The sequence below is a fragment of the Nicotiana tomentosiformis genome, chromosome 11 (genome assembly GCF_000390325.3).
Source record: "Nicotiana tomentosiformis chromosome 11, ASM39032v3, whole genome shotgun sequence".
In the NCBI taxonomy this organism is placed as follows: domain Eukaryota; kingdom Viridiplantae; phylum Streptophyta; class Magnoliopsida; order Solanales; family Solanaceae; genus Nicotiana; species Nicotiana tomentosiformis.
In genome coordinates, this window is record NC_090822.1 from 113,461,300 (window position 1) to 113,481,018 (window position 19,719).

General features: G+C 34.7%; 2 protein-coding genes across 2 annotated transcripts; one reads left to right on the forward strand and one right to left on the reverse strand.

Moving 5' to 3' along the window:
- Positions 1 to 1,716: 1,716 nt before the first annotated feature.
- Positions 1,717 to 5,490, forward strand: LOC104110164 (uncharacterized). The gene is made up of 5 exons (XM_018775610.3): positions 1,717 to 2,139; positions 3,404 to 3,655; positions 3,964 to 4,107; positions 4,187 to 4,873; positions 4,963 to 5,490. Exons 1-5 carry the CDS (start codon positions 2,029 to 2,031, stop codon positions 5,188 to 5,190), a joined length of 1,422 nt encoding a protein of 473 aa, XP_018631126.1. The 5' UTR covers positions 1,717 to 2,028; the 3' UTR covers positions 5,191 to 5,490.
- A 5,530-nt stretch (positions 5,491 to 11,020) lies between these two features.
- On the reverse strand, positions 11,021 to 13,924 carry LOC104091986 (protein NRT1/ PTR FAMILY 2.7-like). Its single transcript, XM_009597451.4, has 4 exons — positions 13,625 to 13,924; positions 12,801 to 13,018; positions 12,005 to 12,549; positions 11,021 to 11,924 (listed from the first exon to the last, which is right to left on the reverse strand). The coding sequence occupies exons 1-4, from the start codon at positions 13,716 to 13,718 to the stop codon at positions 11,090 to 11,092; spliced, it is 1,692 nt and encodes a 563-aa protein (XP_009595746.1). The 5' UTR covers positions 13,719 to 13,924; the 3' UTR covers positions 11,021 to 11,089.
- Between the last annotated feature and the right edge of the window lie 5,795 nt (positions 13,925 to 19,719).

Consider the following 19,719-nt stretch of genomic DNA (forward strand, 5'->3'; position numbering starts at 1 on the left):
TAATAAATGCAGAAATAATAAATTCGATGAATATTCATTTTTTACAGTCTAATTTAACCACCTCTTGTCGAGTTTTTTTTTTTAAAAAAAGAATAGGGGCACAATGGAAATTGACAGGAGTGTGCCACTTTTCTCTCGTAACACGAGTGTGTTTCTGAGAAATAAATTGAGCCAACATACAAAATTGAGCGATTGACCAAAACCAATTGCATTTGTGAATCAAAAAAGTATATATATATATATATATATATATATATATATATATATATATATATATATATATTATTGGCTATTATTTTTCGGAACAACTAAAAATATATATTTCTCAAATAAATTTATCAACTAGGCGTCTCTTTCATTAACTTTCCGAATATTTCACTCTATCTTTTAACTTAAGGATTCTTGAATTAAACGTTCGTAGATGAGACATAGACACGTGATTGATTTGTAAATAGATTTATGATTAACAAATCTAGAGACCGCCGATGTACTTCCCTTTTCTTTCTAAAATGACGTTTTCGCCAAAATGTTCGAAACTGATACTCTCTGGCTTTTTACCACTTTTTCAATGTGAGGAACTTTTAGGGAGTTCAAACTATTTGCCTAAAATCTCATTCTTTATTACGATTTGCATATTTGAACTCTCTAAAATTTTTTCTTAATTTGAATAATCACAACTTCGTTGATATAGAATATAGAGCACAATAGAAGACAAATTTATAAAGGTGATAGTAATTAGTTGTGATTAAGTTTCATTAATGTCGGTACATTATTTTAGGTCCAATATTGTTAGGCGTGCTAAGATTTACATACCGATTTTAAATGTAGCTTATAGTGTTAGAAGCGTCTTATATTGGAGAACTTGAAAAATAATGATTCATTGCTTAGGATTATAAAGTTACTTGAAGGTACTAGTCTACTACATGAAAAATTATGAAACAGAGAATAAAAACAAATGGTAAAACCAAGGCAAAAGCCATGTAAATCATGTTGGTATATATATATATATATATATATATATATATCAAATCATTAGTTGACCTTAAACTAGTTACGAGTTCTCAACTGAATTGTTTAGTTATAGAATTCCATCTTTAGTTAGGGTTTCGATTTAAAAAAAATGTAGTATAGGTTAATCTCTCGATTAATTTAAGTTTAAGGGAGGGTGATCGAAGGGACAAACTTTTGATCTTTTCTCTATTGCGAGAGGTTTATTTCGTATCAAAAATATGTTTGGGAAGGCCAGGAAGATTAATTGGATAAATTCCACTAGGAATCCCACGAAGCAAGTGGAAAGGAAGTGGAGATAGTCCACTTTAAATATTCCATCCTAATCACACTTTAGAAGATTATTTTTTAAATTAATATAATAATGATTTTCTTTTCTTCTGCTTTAAGAGATGCAGGCTACTTTGGATAATTTATTAAAGGAAATAAATTTAAATTTTTCGAGGATATACACCTTGAATTTAATAGCTTTAATTATATAAAAAATTTGTCTAAAATACCTTTATCTCTCTCCCATGCCTCATTTAATTTACAATAAAAAGTATGCTTCTTATTTCTTAACCTTAAATATTGGGAACAAATTAAGTTGATCAAAACCAGTAATATTTGAGATAAGATGAAGTATTAATTAAACAAACAAAAAAAAGAAAGATGGAGAAAGCGTACGACGTCGTATGAAAACTGTTGAATACCCCCGAAAGGCAAACGAAACCAGTGGTATCCTGAAAAACTACACTGAAATTTGGTGTAAAATGGAGATGTTATCTCAAAAATCTAGGCGTGTCTCATACCTGCAAATGCAATGTGTCAATTATCCAAGCGTCCCCTACTGTTACAACTTTTGCTGTTTCTCTTTTTTTTTTTTTTAAAAAGCAAACACTTAACACAAATACATATAATAATTTCCTACTAGCTTTTAAGAAAATGTCATGGTTTTAGTAATTTCTACTCTACCAAATCCCAAAACTTCAATTTCTATAGTAGAAAAGGAGTTATACACAGTAGATTGATTAAGGAGAGATGGAGAAGGTGTACAAGGTTTCTGGTGGAGATGATTTAATGGAGTTTTATAAAAGAGAAATTGGGTTTTCTCAGCCCAGAAAATTCTCTCGCCGAATTTCTGCTTCTGAGGTTTGATTTATTCCCCCACTTTTATTTCAGCTAAAATCATCATATCTTTGGATTTGTTATTTTGGGTCTGATTTTTTTTTGTTATTGGGTCTTATGGGAGCGAAAAAATGTGATTTTTCCCGCTGATTGAACTGTATATGAATACTTTCTCTAGTTTGATCAAATTCTTTTTTTTTAGTATGGTCAGGTAGCACTTGAACTCTACTTACTAATACTACTACTACTACTAACAAAACAACAACTACGACTCAGTCCCAAACAAGTTGGGTCGGCTCTGTACAACAAACAATAACAAACCCAGTCGGCTCTGTACAACAAACAATAACAAACCCAGCTAAATGACACATGTGAGGTCTGGGTAGGTTAGTGTGTACGCAGTCTTACCCCTACCCATAAAGTCAGATGCGGAGAGGTTGTTTCCGATATATCGCTTAAGGAACGGTAAAAATAAAGCAACAAGCAAAACACATTAAATAAAAATCCATTTAAACTCATCTCTTACAGATGACTATTATAACTGATTCAACTAGCTCAGAGATGAGGGCTAACTGATGTAATGGTGACATATTAAGTATTCCATCAAGCATTAAAACTTCAACTAGATTATTACCTACAATTTTTTTTTTGGGGATTGACACTGACAAGTTTATTCTTAGTTGCCACTTTCTAACAACCTAGCATTTAGTAGAATGGACTTAAGGTTTTTTTTTCTCTATGAATTTCAGAATATTTGGGGACTTGGGGACTAGAATTTTGAGTTTGTTTAATCAGTTTCCTTCCCGATAGCGATATCTGATGTGAGATTTTGGTGACTTACAGTATGCCAATATAGATAAATAATGACGCCTTTCATACTCTGTAATGATCTAGTCTCTGTTACTGCTATTTTTCGTATAAAAGTCATACTTTAATATGCAAAGTTTTAACATTTAATGTGAAGGTAATTCAGATCCATGAGGTAATTTATTCGATAAATACTGAAGATAAATATTGATACTATTTATCTTTAAATAACCTTATAAAAAAAAATAAAAATCAAAAGGATAAATAAATAACTATGCCTTTCATATGCTTTAATGACAGTATCTGCTGCTACTTATGTTCGTGTAATGTCGTACTTTTATATGCAAAAAATTTCACGTTGATGTGAAGGTAATTCAAAATCTAGGTGAAATTTTATTCTGCTTTGTCTAAGGTGTTTGCAAATTCATGAACATACATTGTGAGCCACTGAGAGAGTTCCTTTTGTATAATTGTGGGTCAGGCTATGGTCAAGCGACTGGATTTATATGGCAAGTTAACTGGTCATGAAGGATGTGTAAACACAATAGACTTCAATGCCACCGGTGATGTTCTTGTCTCGGGTTCTGATGATAGAAGAGTGATACAATGGGACTGGGCAACGAGAACCTCAAAGTTGTCTTATCCATCAGGTCACATGGACAATATATTCCAGGCAAAGTTCATGCCCTTCACGGATGATCGTAAAATAGTAACTGCATCCGCTGATGGTCAGGTATGTTTGCCATCTTACGCACTATAATATATGGAACATGCGAGACAGGAAACATAGAGCAAATGCTTTATTGAATGGTTCTGGCAATAGTATTTAAATGCGACATTTTCTTTTGTCCAAGTATAATTTTACACACATTTGTTATCTGCATATATATACATTCAGCTGTAGTTTCTGTATAATGAAGCGATACTTTAGACCTGCTGAGTCTGCTGCTTCATATCTCTAATTTGACAAAGGCCAAAGAAGATGATTGTGGCTCTGACTCCTATGTGCTTATTTTCAACGTATTGCAAGCACTGCTGCAGGTGAGGCTTGGTTTATTGCTGGAGAATGGTCGGGTAGAAACAAAAAGAGTAGGAAAGCACCAAGGTCGTGTACATAAGCTTGCTGTGGAACCAGGAAGTCCCTACATACTTTATAGCTGCGGTGAAGATGGTTTTGTTCAACACGTAGGTCGCCACGCGCTTCTTTACTTGTTACATTGTTCTCTTTTCATGTTATTTTGCCGTGACTTGCATTATTGTGCAGTATGATCTGCGCAGTAATTCTTCCTCGAAGCTTTTACGTTGCTCGTCATTTGCGGAAAACAATAAACACTCGAGCAGCATAAGGTTGAATGGCATTGTGATAGACCCAAGAAATCCTAACTACTTTGCTGTAGGAGGTTCCGATGAATATGCGCGTGTATATGACATCAGAATGTACCAAATGGATGCAAGAACCAGTTCGGATAGGCCAATCAACACATTTTGTCCTCATCACCTGATTAAGACAAATGATGTTCATATTACAGCACTGACTTACTCAAACACAAGTGAATTGCTGGTTTCATACAATGACGAACTGATATACTTGTTTCAGAAGAACATGGGATTGAGTCCGGCTCCTTTGTCTTTGCAAGGTGAAGACTTGGACAAGTTGGAAAAACCACAGGTTTATTCAGGACACAGAAATTCACAGACAGTTAAAGGAGTGAGTTTCTTTGGTCCGAATGATGAATATGTATTGACCGGGTCTGATTGTGGGCATATATTTATCTGGAAGAAAAAGGACGCCAAGCTTGTCCGCTTGATGGTCGGTGATAGGCACATTGTAAATCAGCTTAAGCCCCATCCCTGTATCCCTGTTCTTGCTACATGTGGAATAGAAAAGACCATAAAGATTTGGGCTCCCACATCCAAAGATGTTACTCCTTTGCCTCCTGATGTTCAAGAGGTGCAAATCCTAGTACTTCTGTTAAAGTTTTTATGTTTGTCTAATACCTGATGACTTATGATTTCTCCACTTTGTCTTGATCTAAGCAGATAATGGAAGCTAATAGGCGAGGCCGAGAGGACCACTCAAGGGTTACACTCACCCCAGACATGATAATGCATGTTTTACGTCTGCACAGGAGGCAAGCACTGGCTTATATTGAGAGACGAGAAAATTCGGAGGATGTTGATAGTGACGAGGATGAAGGGGGAGGCGCTTTTGTGTTAGGATTCTCAGATGGTGAGGAGGGAGAAAATTCCGAATGCAGCATTAGCTAGTCCATATGTTTCTTATCCGCCAGCACAATTTTCTTTTTCTGTTTTACTTCGTGTCCTCGCTGAGGGCCATTTTTGCTCCTATCATGGCTCGGTCAGTTCATGCATCTTATAGTGGTTGAGCATTCACATGTTCAGGGAAACATCTTTCTTTAAAGTTGGTGCTTGCTGCCATGTTCCAGCAAACATGGTTAATAAGTGGGTGGTGTAATCTGTAGCCACTTAAATCAAATTGAATAGTTCATCTGTAAATTCTTCTATCCTGTCCTGGCCAAAGTATAAGAGAATGGTTTAATCTTGAAAGTTTGTTCCTTTTCAGAATCCATCATTTACTTGGTATATGTGCTTGTAGTTCTGTGGACTTCATTATCTGGAGTCAACTCAAGTCCAAAGCTATTATCTTATCTTGCATTATCTATTTTGACATTGCACAGCAACAAAGTTGCTAACCGATAATTTTGCACCAATTTACGCCCTTTTGCCTGTATTTTCTCACTTATTTAAAGAACTCATTTGCTCTCTTTCCTAAGAGCTTATCAACTCATGTATAACTGAATAAAGCACAATATTTCACACTATGACAGATGTATATGCTTCTTAAATTATACTAATAAGTACTCCTTTCATTTACTGGGCATATCATTTGGTTTGTCGTCCATATTTTTGTACTTGTAAAAGGAAGCAACCACAAGGAAATAAATGAAGAGCCAGAAGACATTGTCCATTCTTCCATCATTGATATTGTCATGGTTGATTGTCTTTGAACCAGATCAATCAACACGTTCCCCAAATAGAACGCGATGCCAATAAACAATGAGACCATTGCAGTAGAGGTGTTCTTCAATGATGTTGGAAAATCTTGGTAAAAAAACGCGATATGTCCTGGAAAATGGAATCCTTCTTCGATTCCATTCAAAGCTAGCTGTGGCAATAGCCAAAAGACTGATAATGGAACAATAGCATCCTTTTGTCCTTGGAGGTGGTGTGATCTACCTATTCTCAGTCGCCAAGACTCCACCATAAGTGATATTCGGCTTAAAGTATGTATATTTATAAGCATATTGCCTCGCATTTTACTCATGTTTCATAAATTTCGGATGTGTAATGTAATAATTTGTTAGTTCGTGGTATTTTTATGTGTAGGAGTCATCCGGAGATAATGTGGGACGAAGGTGCACGATTTGAAGCAAAAAGGGAACAAAGTGAAAAATTTGGACAGTGTAACACCCAGGGTAGTGTGGGGCGTTATCTGTGGCGCAGTTTTCAGAATTCCCAGCGCCAGGGCTAGCGCCGCACGCTACCCTGGGTGCTGGGTGACAGGAACTTGTCCTATTTCGTTCGGGACTTGGTTATTTCGACCCAAGACGCCCCAACTCGTATAAAAGCAAGTTATAAATCTATTTTGGAGGGGGAGACACCACTTTGAGAGAAAAATACAAGTACGAAACCCTCAGGAGCACGATTGTCATCAATTCTTCCATCCTTCATTTAGTATTCATAACTTTTATGTTTGAAAACAATATTTTAATTATTGTTGTGAACATGAGTGGCTAAGAACCTCATTATTCTAGGGTTATGGGTCGTTCTTGACTATAGTAATTTGACGGTTGATTGTTTTGCTTGATTTTATCATACTAATTTGTTTATTCAATCTTGCACTTAATTATTCTATTGCGTAGCTAACAATAGAGTACTATTTACGAATTTATAGTTGAACTTGAAAGTGAAAACTATAGATTGCATATAGGATTGAGTAGAGTAAGTTCTTGAATTCGGACATCGGAGAATAGATTCACGCGCGATTAGGATAGATATATTCTAGTTGTCTGACTTGATTATTTTTTCTAGGAAATATATATGTGTTTTTGTCAAGTTTGATTCTATAGACATATAGTCTTAGGGTGGCTTGAATAGGCGAGCGAAGCGTCGAAAGAACTTTGCGATCATAATAAACTATGTTAATCAACATATTAGATAAGTCAAGTGATTACATCAACCGGAAAAACGCAATAGGAGAGACGTTAATCCCATAATTTTTTCTAAGTGTTGTTTGCTCCACTTGCGATCTTATTTTCTTACTTGCTTATTAGTTCGTAGTAATTTAGTTACAAAAATCACAATCATCTTCTTCACACTCAATTGAGCATTAAATTTATAAATAGCTTGGATTGGACAATAGTTAATCATAAATCCTCGTGGGAATGATACTTTCTTATCACTTTATTACTTGTCGATCACGTATACTTGTGTGTGCGTTTGGACCCAACGCGCTTTTGGCGATGTTGCCGGGGATATAGAAATTAACTATTTGTCTGAAATACGCTTTTATTTATTTTTGTTCGAGTGTTAATTTGTTTGACTGTTTCTGACTCTACAGGTGTTCACCTTGAATGCTAAGAAGAAGCAACAATTTGAACAACCTTCCTCTTCCTGATCCTAAATTTTAAAGACTCTTCCACAAGTTAAGGAGGGAGGCAGAAAAAAGAGCAAGAATTGCAGAGTTGGCATTGTAGTCCAACCACATCCAATCGAGATGGCAGAGAATAAAGAAAGGCCGGTGATTGAAGCCGCACGGTCTAGTCTCACTAACATGACTCAGGCTATCGTGAAGCTTGATATAACTGGGCACTTTGAGCTGAAACATTACATGGTGCAACTGATTCAATCCACAGAGCTATTTGTGGGGTTGTCAAGTGAAGATTCCCAAAGGCATATCCAATTTTTTTTTGGAGATTACGGATACATACAACTATCCGAACATCTCCAAGGACGATGTCAGACTAACTTTGTTTCCCTTTTCTCTAATGGGGGAAGCAAAGGAATGGTTAAACAAAGAGCCCCAAGCTCGATCTACACTTGGGATGATAATGGCATGAAAATTCTTAATCAAGTTTTTTTCACTAAGAAGACAAAGGCACTGAGTTTCAACAATGACATGGTGAGACTCTTCGTCAAGCTTGAGAAAGATACTAGAAACTCCGCAGAGACTGCCCAGAACCTACCTTAATGCAAGTATTAGTAGCTGTTTCTACGACCTGAACCTGTGACTTGTAGATCACACCAATACAACCTATAATAAAGGGAAAGATGTATACATATAATTGACCGTGCCATTCAAGAATATACAAACTCTAAATCCTAAATTCGACTCTTAACCAAAGGACAAAGAGACAATGGGACATACCTATAATAAAGGGGAAAGTTATCCATCCACCGTTCTTTCGACCAGAAGACGACTGCACTGCTACTTCATCAACATGACTTACTGAATTTTCCATAGTTAGCTACAAGTCAACTTGAGAGAAGAAACTATGTTTATTTCTACTTGCTATGAGTTCTTACGTTTTTTAATAGAAGGCAAAGTTTACCTTGACTTACACGCCATATTTTTACCAACCTTTTTAAAATGTTGCAAGATGAGTATATATATTATTTGGAGAATCTGGTTTAATCTGGCATCTGAAAAACGTTGTCAGAGGCGCAGCCATGATTTCAAGCTTATAAATACTGAAGTCTAATTATTCTAAGTTATTGGGCTGCCAGAATTTAAATCTTATAGATACTGAAATCTAATTATTCTAAGTTATTGGGTTGCCGAACCCGTTCTCGGCACTCTAGCTCCGCTCCTGCTTCCAGTGATTCAGTTTCTGCTTCTCCCTATATGTGACTATGATAGGTGATATTATTTGTTTAAACGCAGTCCAAATAAACAAAAAGTTAGGCGTACCTAAAGTTAGAATAAATAAAAGGAGCTGAATGCGAAATACTATATAGAATATTAAAGTGTGTCTGTTTTCAATATTTTTGGAGGACTTAGCATTAAACTATAGAAAGATGAACATGAAGTCATCTCCTAAATACAGTTTACTGTAATATTTTTCCGAGACAATGATGAGAAAATACTATCAAGTTGGGTATTTTCCACCTCATCAATGTTTAGAAAATGCTGGTGCCGTAATACTAAAATGAGTCAATTAATGCATAGAATAATCCTAGATAATTTAGTATCTTAAAGAAGTACCTTTTCAAGCAATGATGAGAAAATGTCAACTCTTTTTTTCTTATTTTTAATGATTGTTGTATCCATAATCCAAGGCGATGACAAGACATAGGCTGGCCAAGATTTAAAGGTTGTGAGTATACTTTTGTATTCAACTAGAAGGGAAAATTGCCAAATATATCTCTCTACTTTCATATATTATTTATATTTAACTTTCGTTATATTATCGGGCCAAATTTACTCTTACAATTAGCAAACTTTTAAAAATACCTGTTGATCAGTTAAGTAATTCAAAATTTCTCAAATTCCTTTTATTTAAATCACTTGTTGTTCTTCTTGATCCACTATTTTTGAAATAATTGACATTTACCTGCTTTCTGAATTAGAGAAAACAAATAAGAGAAAAAAATATTAGATAATACAACTGAATAAACAAAGTATAGTAAATTAAAAAATATAAATTAGGTAGTTTTTTAAAATTCTAAAAGTATTTACAACATTCAAATTTTAATGAATTTATTGAACCAAATGTATGAGACTTTGCAAGTACTAGTGATTGAAGTTGAAGTTCCTCGGAGGCTTTACATTGCCTAATTCAACTTTGCTTTAATTAAATGCTACACATTTTGCACTCTTAAGTTAGTCGATCGAACTCTATACTAACTAGGCAATGACAAAATTTATTTGAATATACATGAACATACATGATGATCTATGCATATAATACATAATAAATAGACCCACTAAATTCTACGGTATGTATATGATTGAAAAATAAATAAAATTTTAAACCAATTTTGTTTATTACAAAAAGAGAAATGGGTGCATTGGTAATAAAAAAAAATTATGAATAATTTGCATTGTCTAGTAACTTTAGCATTCACATTAATAGTAATTTTTGAAATTAAAATAATGGACCAAGAAGAACAACAGGTGATTTAAATAAAAGGAATTTGGGAGATTTTGGATTACTTAACAGATCAAGGGGTATTTTTAAAAGTTTATTGATTGTAGGGGTAAATTTGGCCCGATAGTATAACAGAGGTTAAATGCAGACAATATATTAAAGTAGATGTGTATATTTGGCCTTTTCCCCAACTAAAATCTGTTTGGTATATGTCACTACTAGTATATCACTATTTTTTTTAAAGCCATGTACATATGTTTACATGAAATTTTTGATGAACTTTTTGGGTGCCAGTGACCCTCTCTATACAACATAGGTCCGCCTCTAGATAGGATATACATTCAGAAAGGAGGAGTCCATTACTCAGATGGTCACATAACTATTCAAAATTATCCGGTAAACACAATTAGATTTCTCAAACTTTCGGTGGCCGAAATACCTATTTTACCCTCTAAATTATCAACATTTATCTCTTTTCTTGATTAACAGGTGAAAAAGAAAAACAATCAACTTGGACCTTCTGATAATACAAAGTTCAACCACAACATGTCTCCTGTGTCCTGATTTCAATTCACTAAACCAGGTCTGACTCAAATTCATTCATTTACTTAACATGTTCAGTTGATCTACATTGACAATGCTTAGTGACAAATCTGCTAACTGATAATTTTGTTGCAAAAAAGACACCAATTTACACCTTTTGTTAGTAAGCATTCACTCATTTAAAGGATTCATCTCTTTCTTACGGTCACTCAATGGAGACGTTCGCCTTTGTTTGGAATGAAGATGGAATGAAAACATGGAAGCGGCTTCAATTAGTTTATCAGCCTAAGGCTTCGCTCTGTTACCTGTGTCATTCAGAACCCGCTGGCTCCAGGGGGGGGGGGGGGCAGCTCCAGAGGCGCTGGCGCCTGGCTTATCAATGCTTGTAAGTTGTAACTGAAGAAAGCTATATACCATGACAACTGTACATGCTTCTTCAATTATAACAATGATCATTTACTAGGCACATCATTTGGTTTGTTGTCCATATTTTTATACTTGTACAAGGAGGAAAACACAAGGTAATAAATGAAGTTTGCTGATCCTAAGACACAACAGAGCCAGAAAACATTATCCATTCTTCCGTCGTTGATATTGTCTGGCAACCATCCTGCTAGTCGTTGAACCAGATCAATCAACCCGTTTCCTATATAGTACGCGATACCAATAAACAGCGCAACCATTGCAGTCGAGGTGCTCTTCAAAGATGCTGGAAATTCTTGGTAATAAAACCCCATATGTCCTGGAAAATGGAACCCTTCTCCAATTCCATTTAGAGCTAGCTGTGGCACGAGCCAAAAGACTGACATTGAAACAATGGCGCCATTTTGGCCTTGGAGATGGTGCGATCTAACGAGCCTCAGCCTCCTGGATTCCACCAGCGCGGAGACAGCCATGCTAACTATAGTCAGCACATGGCCTATTCCAATGCGCTGAAGTGGGGTGATAGAAAAGTGGGTGTACTTAGCTAGAAAAGGGTAGAGTAGTCTATCAATGATTGCTATCATTATACAGGTAAATAACATTATGAAGACTAACATAGAACCAGCTGGGATCTCGAAATGAGGTCCCATATGTCGATCCATTTTGAGAGCTTGAAGAATTAGCAGACTTGATTGCATGACTAGTTGTGTGGATATAAGTAAACCACTAGCCCATAGAGGGAAAAGCTTGATCAAACTTTTCAAATCTTCCACTTGCTGCACTGTACATAGTCTCCAGGGGTTCCTAATCGAGCCGTCTGATTTGGTGTCTCCCTCAGTAATAAAAGCTGCATTATTCAAGAACCTGTACAACAGGACTTGATCAGCTAATCAATTTGACAAAGAGTCTAGATAAGCAGAACGATAACGAAAATGGAGGTATACTTGAAGAACTTTGTAGGAACCGGAGAGGTTGTGATTGTGGTTGTATCACTTGGATCATGGTAGTAGCTTTGAGTTTGTTCTGAAAGAGGGACTCTCCATTTCCTAATGGCAGCGACAATACAACGTGCTAAGTTGACGAAAGGGCTGCCTCCTTGTTCCTTAACATGGCGATAGAAACGTTTCCCAATGAGAAACATTGCCAGGCCAAGGATGTTAAAAGCCAAAGAGATACCAAAACCCCATGACCAACTAATATTGTCCTCCACATAAACAATGGCCGTGGTGCTTATAGCAAAGGACGTGTAAAAGGCGAATATGTACCAATCAAAGAAAATTGCTTGATGTTTTGGATTATCAAATTGATTAGCTCCCATGGGCGCAATTGTAAAACGCGTACCTGCAACCCCTAAAGAAGCTAGTCCCATAGCCACATATAATACTGCATACTGGTGTTTTGAGGGGCTTGTACAAAGACTGGATCCATCATCACATGCTGCAGGTCTTAATACATCAATTGCTGCTGTCAATAGTAGAAACAATATACCCTGCAAATGCCATCAAGAAATCAATATGTGGTTATTGGTCTTAATCTATGGTCAAACCTTTCTATAACCATCTCGTTTGTTCCGATATTTTTGGCTGCTATACATATATTATAACATAACATAAAAATCGGTTCCAAGAAAAACTTGGCTTTTATAGTGAATGACTGTTATATATAGATGCTATTATAAAAAGTTCTGACTGTATTTTGAAGAACTGAAGATGAATCTATTGAAAGAGTTAGTTTATGTACCAGCGCGGAGATAAGAGAAGAAATCCAAATGACAGAAAAACAGCCAAGATAAGAGTCAGCAATGATTCCACCAAGAATTGGGAAAAGGGTGGTGCAACCATTGACTACATTGTAAACTTTAGCTGCTTTGATGCTCTTCATGTTGAATTCATTTATCAGAAAAACAATCAGATTGCTATTCCACCCTCCAGACGCAAGCGATAAGCCCGCCATAGTTGCTGAAATTACCAATCAAAACATTCAAGATTATCAATCTAACATATCTCAACCTGTGTCACATGGACTAAAGTATTAACAATACGGGGTAGGCAGCAAGGTAAACTAAAGTAGAGGCGGATTTAGAGTGGATTCGACAAGTTCAACCGAACTCGCTGCTTTCTGCTCGAATCATGTATACATATGTAAAAGATACTAAAAGATGTAAACACATAATAGGTTAGGCCATTGTGAATCCACGAACTCTAAATCCTGAATTCGACTCTTAATAAAAGGGTGAAAAAGGTTACTCCATTGTTTTCCTTGAAACAACCTCTCTATCTTCACAAGGTAAGGGTAAGGTCTGCGACTGCGTACACACTACTAGGGGCGAAGCTCCACTCCGGTAAGGGTGGTCAATTCAGAAAATTACACTGCATATATAGGTAAAATATTATGTTTTAGAGATATATAATATATAAAGAACACCCTTTGCCGGGGATTTTTTTTGCTTCTTTTAAGTTTGAACACCCTTGATAATTGCTGGCTTTGCCACTACACACTACCCTCCCCAAACCCAACTTGTGGTGTCGTTATTGTTATCGTAATAAAAGGGTGAAAAAATATACCTATAATGAAGGGGAAGGTTATCCAGCCACCATTTTTTCGACCAGAAGAGGACTGCATTGCTGCTTCATCAACATCTCTTTTTGATTTTTCCATTTCTAGCTGCAGGTCAACATGAAAGCAATGATATTTGTTTCTTCTTGTTATTTGGATTTGAAGTTTTAATAGCAGGCAAAGTTTATCCAAGACTTGCACGCCATACTTTCACCAGCAATTTTATAATTTGAATGATTGGGATAATGTTATTTTAAAAAAAGTGACCTAAACTAAGGTCTGAGAAGAGGTCATATATTCCATATCTTCAATGATTTAGGTCCTAGACCTACCCGTCTTTGTTCATTGCTAGTCTATTCGTTTCAATTTTTACGACACTCATTATATTTTGAAACAATGAAAAGTGTTTGACACGGTAGAGCGTGCGGGTTCGGGAACACTGTGACTTTTTTCTGGACCCTATATTTGTGTTGAAAAAGTTATTGCAGTTATATATATTTAGTACGCCAAACCTAGTAGCAAAAGAGGTATGGGTTCAGTGGCAAAGGTTCTAGGTTCACAGGATAAATACTTGGGTTCGAATCCTTAGAATTTAACAGCATTCTGTTGAATTATTTTTTTTTTAAAAACTAAATAAAAAATAGAAGAAACGACAAAGCTACAAAGTTCCGAACTACGTATGTTTCCTTCATGCTTTAGAATTACCATTCCTTTTTAATAAATAAAAACACTGTTATGAGATAAAAACAATTTAGTAAAACATGAACAAGAAATAGAGATAGAGAGAAGGAAGATTATTTCTTATTCAATTGTGTGTATTTTCTTATCTATTACAAGGCCTTTATATAGGCATGAAAAGTGAAGAAAAATATGTCATTGAATATGTCATTAATCATAAAAATATGTCATTAAGCATTTGAGAAGATCATGGAGGAAGAGTAGACATCCACCATAATTTAATTTTTCTTATAATACTCCCCCTTGGATGTCCATAGATAATGTGCCTCGTTAAAACCTTATTAAGAAAAAACCCTATGGGAAAAAAATCCTAGTGAAGGAAAAAAAATACACATGTTTAGAAATACGTCTTTTGGTTGCCTCGTTAAAAGACTTGCAAGGAAAACCTAGTGGGACAAAATCTTGTAAGAGAAAAAGAGTACAACACGTATTAACTCCCCCTGATGAGAGCATCAATTCACATCTTTGAGCTTTCGCATCCCAATCTTGTATACTAGTTTCTTGAAGGTTGACGTCAGTAGAGATTTGGTGAACAAATCAGTCATATTATCGCTTGAACGGATCTGTTGTACATTGATATCACCATTCTTTTGAAGATCATGCGTGAAAAATAACTCCAGTGAAATTTGCTTTGTCCTATCCCCTTTTATGAATCCTCCCTTCAATTGGGTTATGCATGATGCATTGTCTTCATACAAAATTGTGGGTAGTTTGTCACACTTCAAACCACATTTGTCTCCAATAAGGTGTATTATAGACCTCAACCATACACATTCTCGACTTACTTCATGAATAGCAATTATCTCAACATGATTAGATGACGTAGCCACAATTGATTGCTTAGTCGATCGCCAAGATATGGAAGTGTCTCCATATGTAAACGCATAGCTTGTTTGAGATCGAGCCTTATGTGGGTCAGATAAATACCCAGTATCGGCATAACCAACAAGATCGGGACTGCAATCATTGCCATAAAATAATCCCATATCGGTAGTCCCTTTTAGATACCGCAATATGTGTTTGATTCCATTCCAATGTCTCCTTGTAGGAGCAGAGCTATATCTTGTTAAGACATTAACTGAAAAAGTTATGTCAAACCTTGTAATGTTAGAAAGATATATTAGTGCACCAATTACACTAAGATATGGTACTTTGGGACCAAGAAGCTCTTCATTATTTTCATGAGGTCGGAATGGATATGCTTTATCCATATAGAATCGCTTTAAAATCTTTTTAGTGTATGTTGATTGATGAACAAAAATTTCATCTTTCATATACTCAATTTGTAGACCAAGACAAAATTTTGTCTTTCTAAGATCTTTCATTTCAAATTCTTTCTTTAAATAGTCTACTGCTTTAGGAAGCTCTACTGCTTTAGGAAGCTCCCTAGAAGTTCCAATGATATTTAAATCATCAACATACACGGTGATTATAACAAATTTAGATCCATATCTTTTTATAAAGACACAAGGACAAATTGAATCATTCTTGTACCCTTCTTTCAACAGGTACTCACTCAAGCGATTATACCACTTGCGTCATGATTGTTTCAATCCGTATAAGGATTTTTGAAGCTTTATTTAATAAATTTCTTGGAAACCTTAATATGCTTCAGAACAATTTAAATCCTTCAATGATTTCCATTTTACTTATATCACGTTTTTCTTATATTGCCAGATTAAAACCTGAAATGACGACATCCACCACAGGAGAACATGTCTCTATATAATCAACGCCATAATATTTACAAATCTTCTTGTGACACAAGTCGTCTTTATGTCTATCGACTTGACCTTTTTTTTCGCACAAGAACACATTTATACCTCCACTGACTTTATACTTTCAGGTATTGGGACTATCCGTCCAACTTCATATTTTTTAGGTGAAATCAATTTTCATTGCGTATTTTTCATTTGGCCAAACTGTCCAAATTTCATGAATAATTTGAGCTCAAGATCCTCGTCAATATTAATAATATTGAGCGCTACATTATATTAACAATATCGTCGACGATCATTTTATATCGACTCTACTATCACCCAATAAAGACATAACTTATTGAGATCTTTTTATCTTATTATTTTCAGGTACCTGAGCCTCTCCCATGAGGTCTTATGAAGTGTTATGTCGTGGTGCTCTTTTAGAGCACTTGGCTCCTTATTATGACCATCTTGAACATTTGCTCCTCTTCTTCTTCAAGGAGTTTTATCTTTGGAACCGATTAGTCTATTATGTTTCATGTATGCCATAGACTCTATTCATTAAGAATTTTATTTTATTTGGAGCATTAACAACGGAATATGATATTTAGCTTTGGGTCAGCAAATACGCCTGGCAATATTTTGCAAATAAATTATCACTTGAACTTCAAGTTCACATTTTCTCGTATGAGGATCTAGATGTACTCATAATAATTTATTATATGCATTACTTTTTCAGCTGCCCATTTTTTCCCTATTCTTGGGATCACCAACACATATCCCTAGCCTTATTTGGGGATCCATCTTTGTGCATTGTGGTGGAACAATTAAATCATATAGCACATTCATATTTCTAGATGAAAATTATTTAGTTCCTGACCCTGAACCGATTGTGATAGGGAGAACTTATCATAACTTGGCTAGATGCGTGCAAGTGCTGTTGTATATTAAATAATACATCACATACCAAATTTTATTTTGGCAGTTTTGTTCTCATAACCAATGATTTAGATATAATTGGAGGCATACAATTTCTGCTAAACCAACTTGGATTTAAACCAGTATTATCAAGATAAATCATCATAATTTATATTCTGAAAATGTGCTCTAATAATTTGAGCAATCAATCTTGCAAAAGCCAAACTGCAAGTTGATAACAAATGCACATGTTACCATGGAATAGATGCATCTATTAAAATCATATAATAGTAAACGGTCCACATGGAAGGTGAGTGGGCCCATATATTTATCACTTTTTATTCGTTCCAGAAATCAAGGGATTCAATCCCAACCTTAACTGGTATATCATGAGAATAAGCAGCACAATTGTTGAAGAATCTTATATTTCTTCAATATATGCCAATGTAATTTTCAATTAATTTTTCGCATCATAATTGAATCGAGATGGTCAACCGGTCATGCCAACCAATATTTATTTTAGTAAACCTCTAGTTTACTTGTGGCTTGTGATTGCATCATCATGCTTATACTTGTGTAGTACAAATAGAAGAAAAGTCAGGTAACCTTTTATATTTACCCGGTATGATTATAGTAATATAAAGATATTCAATATTTTTTTCATTTATAGTCTCAATATGCCAACCACTTTGGCTAATATATTTGTAAATTAAAATATTTCTTTTAAGATTTACTACAATATTAATATCATGAACAATTTGATTCATCTTGATAGTAACAAATTAGTTCTTTCAGAGCTCTTAAATGCTTTTGTACTACAAAATCTTTTGTCACACCATCCATATAATGAATGTCTCCTTCACAAAGAGAATCATATCATAATAATTGTCATGTTCAAAATCATCATAAGCAACATAATTTCTTGCTTTAATTTTGCTTTTAATATCTTTCATAAGGCATGACAAAATATTTTTGGCGTATCACCTGTATGCGACCAATGATATATTCATGTAACTACACAGTAATATTTATTATCTTTCTTTGTCTCAAACCTCCCTTAGAGGTGAGTTGTGGTATGTATCCAATCATGCATTGCACGTCTTTATTCATTACTTTTATTACATACGGCTACATTCACCTTCAGGAATGAGTTTGTATTCTCAATGCTTATCACAAGTCACATTCTCTTAAAAAAATAGAGTATAATTATTGTGACATGCTTTATAATTTTTTCATACCATTTTGATGGTAAATATTTCCTTCACCTTTTTGAAGGATTACATCGAGAACCCTTATTGTTCTCCTTTTATAGTTACCATAATGAATACAAATTATTATTTCGTCCCTTGCCATGTCTTCTTATATTCATACAGTCATGAAAAATTATTTTATCATTTTTCAAACTTATCATATATTGTTGCCACATTCACTTCACTGAATGGAGCATATCAAGTAGGGCGGGCTTCATGATTCTTTCATCGATACTGTGCATTGTGACTCAAATTCAATGCTTTACCCATATAAAGGCATGTTAGGCAAAATGTGTTGGGACTCAAACCCAACTCTTATCATTATAGTGCACCAGAACTTAAATATGTCTTAACTAGTTGCATAATAGGCCAAAGTACAAGATTAAATTATCAATCTTGTGGTCAGAAACATAAACAAAATTAGTTATAACAAGATTTAAAAATATAACTACTTTTTAAGGTTGTAGGACGAAAATATTTCATTCCTTCTAAGTGTTATCACTTTTAGATTTACGTGAATTCAAATAGAAGTGTATTCAAATAAATACTAGATAATCTGTTAGAACACTTACCAATTTTGTAAACTATAAACCAAATCAATAAAGTAAGAATAAAGACTAGAACTTGGAAGCATATATATAATTTATGTAGTACTTCCAGTATCTACATATGCGATCCAGTTCACATCATAATATATGGATTATAGATGATAGTCAAAGGCTAAGATTGACTGTAAATCAGAATATCTATTATGCTTACAACTATCCTGCCACAATATTATGTTTGTTTATGCATGCATTTAACCAACTATGCAGGAATAATACCAGTTTAGTTCTATTCACTAAATATTACCATAGTAACATTCATCTTAGCGTGAAAAGGGTAAAGGGCACATTGGTTGTCTGATATCTGCGCACATATATGTAAGCACTATTCAGCACGTTAAATATAAGTTAAAGAATTGAGTAGAGAGTACCTGTTTCAAAACTTAATTACAAAATATATATTCATGCATTTTGATTTGGTTCATGAATAGATCCCTTGAAGGATAGTCAAACGATAACTAAAAATTCATATCAGACGTCAAGAAAGAATAAGCAAAAACTATACTTGCCAATGCAGGGCTCGTACACTTTCAAGCTATAACAAAATGAAAATAAAATACTGAAAGCTTATTGTGAGTTATCATGGCAAAATAGAAAAATTTTGAGATTAGTGGAAGATAAAAATAAAAATATGAATAAGCTAGAAAGATGAAAACTTATCTTGTATTAGTATCCAGCCCATTGGCTTCTATTTTTATTTTGTTTGATAGCCATAGAATTATTGGTATAAGGATAGCAAACACAAAGCACAGTCTATGCCTATATGGAGGTGTACGAAAATGGGATCACAGTCGTGCTGATAACGTGTTATGAAATAAAAGCAATTTAGTAAAACATGAACAAGAACAAGTTATGAAATAAAAGCAATTTAGTAAAACATGAACAAGAAATA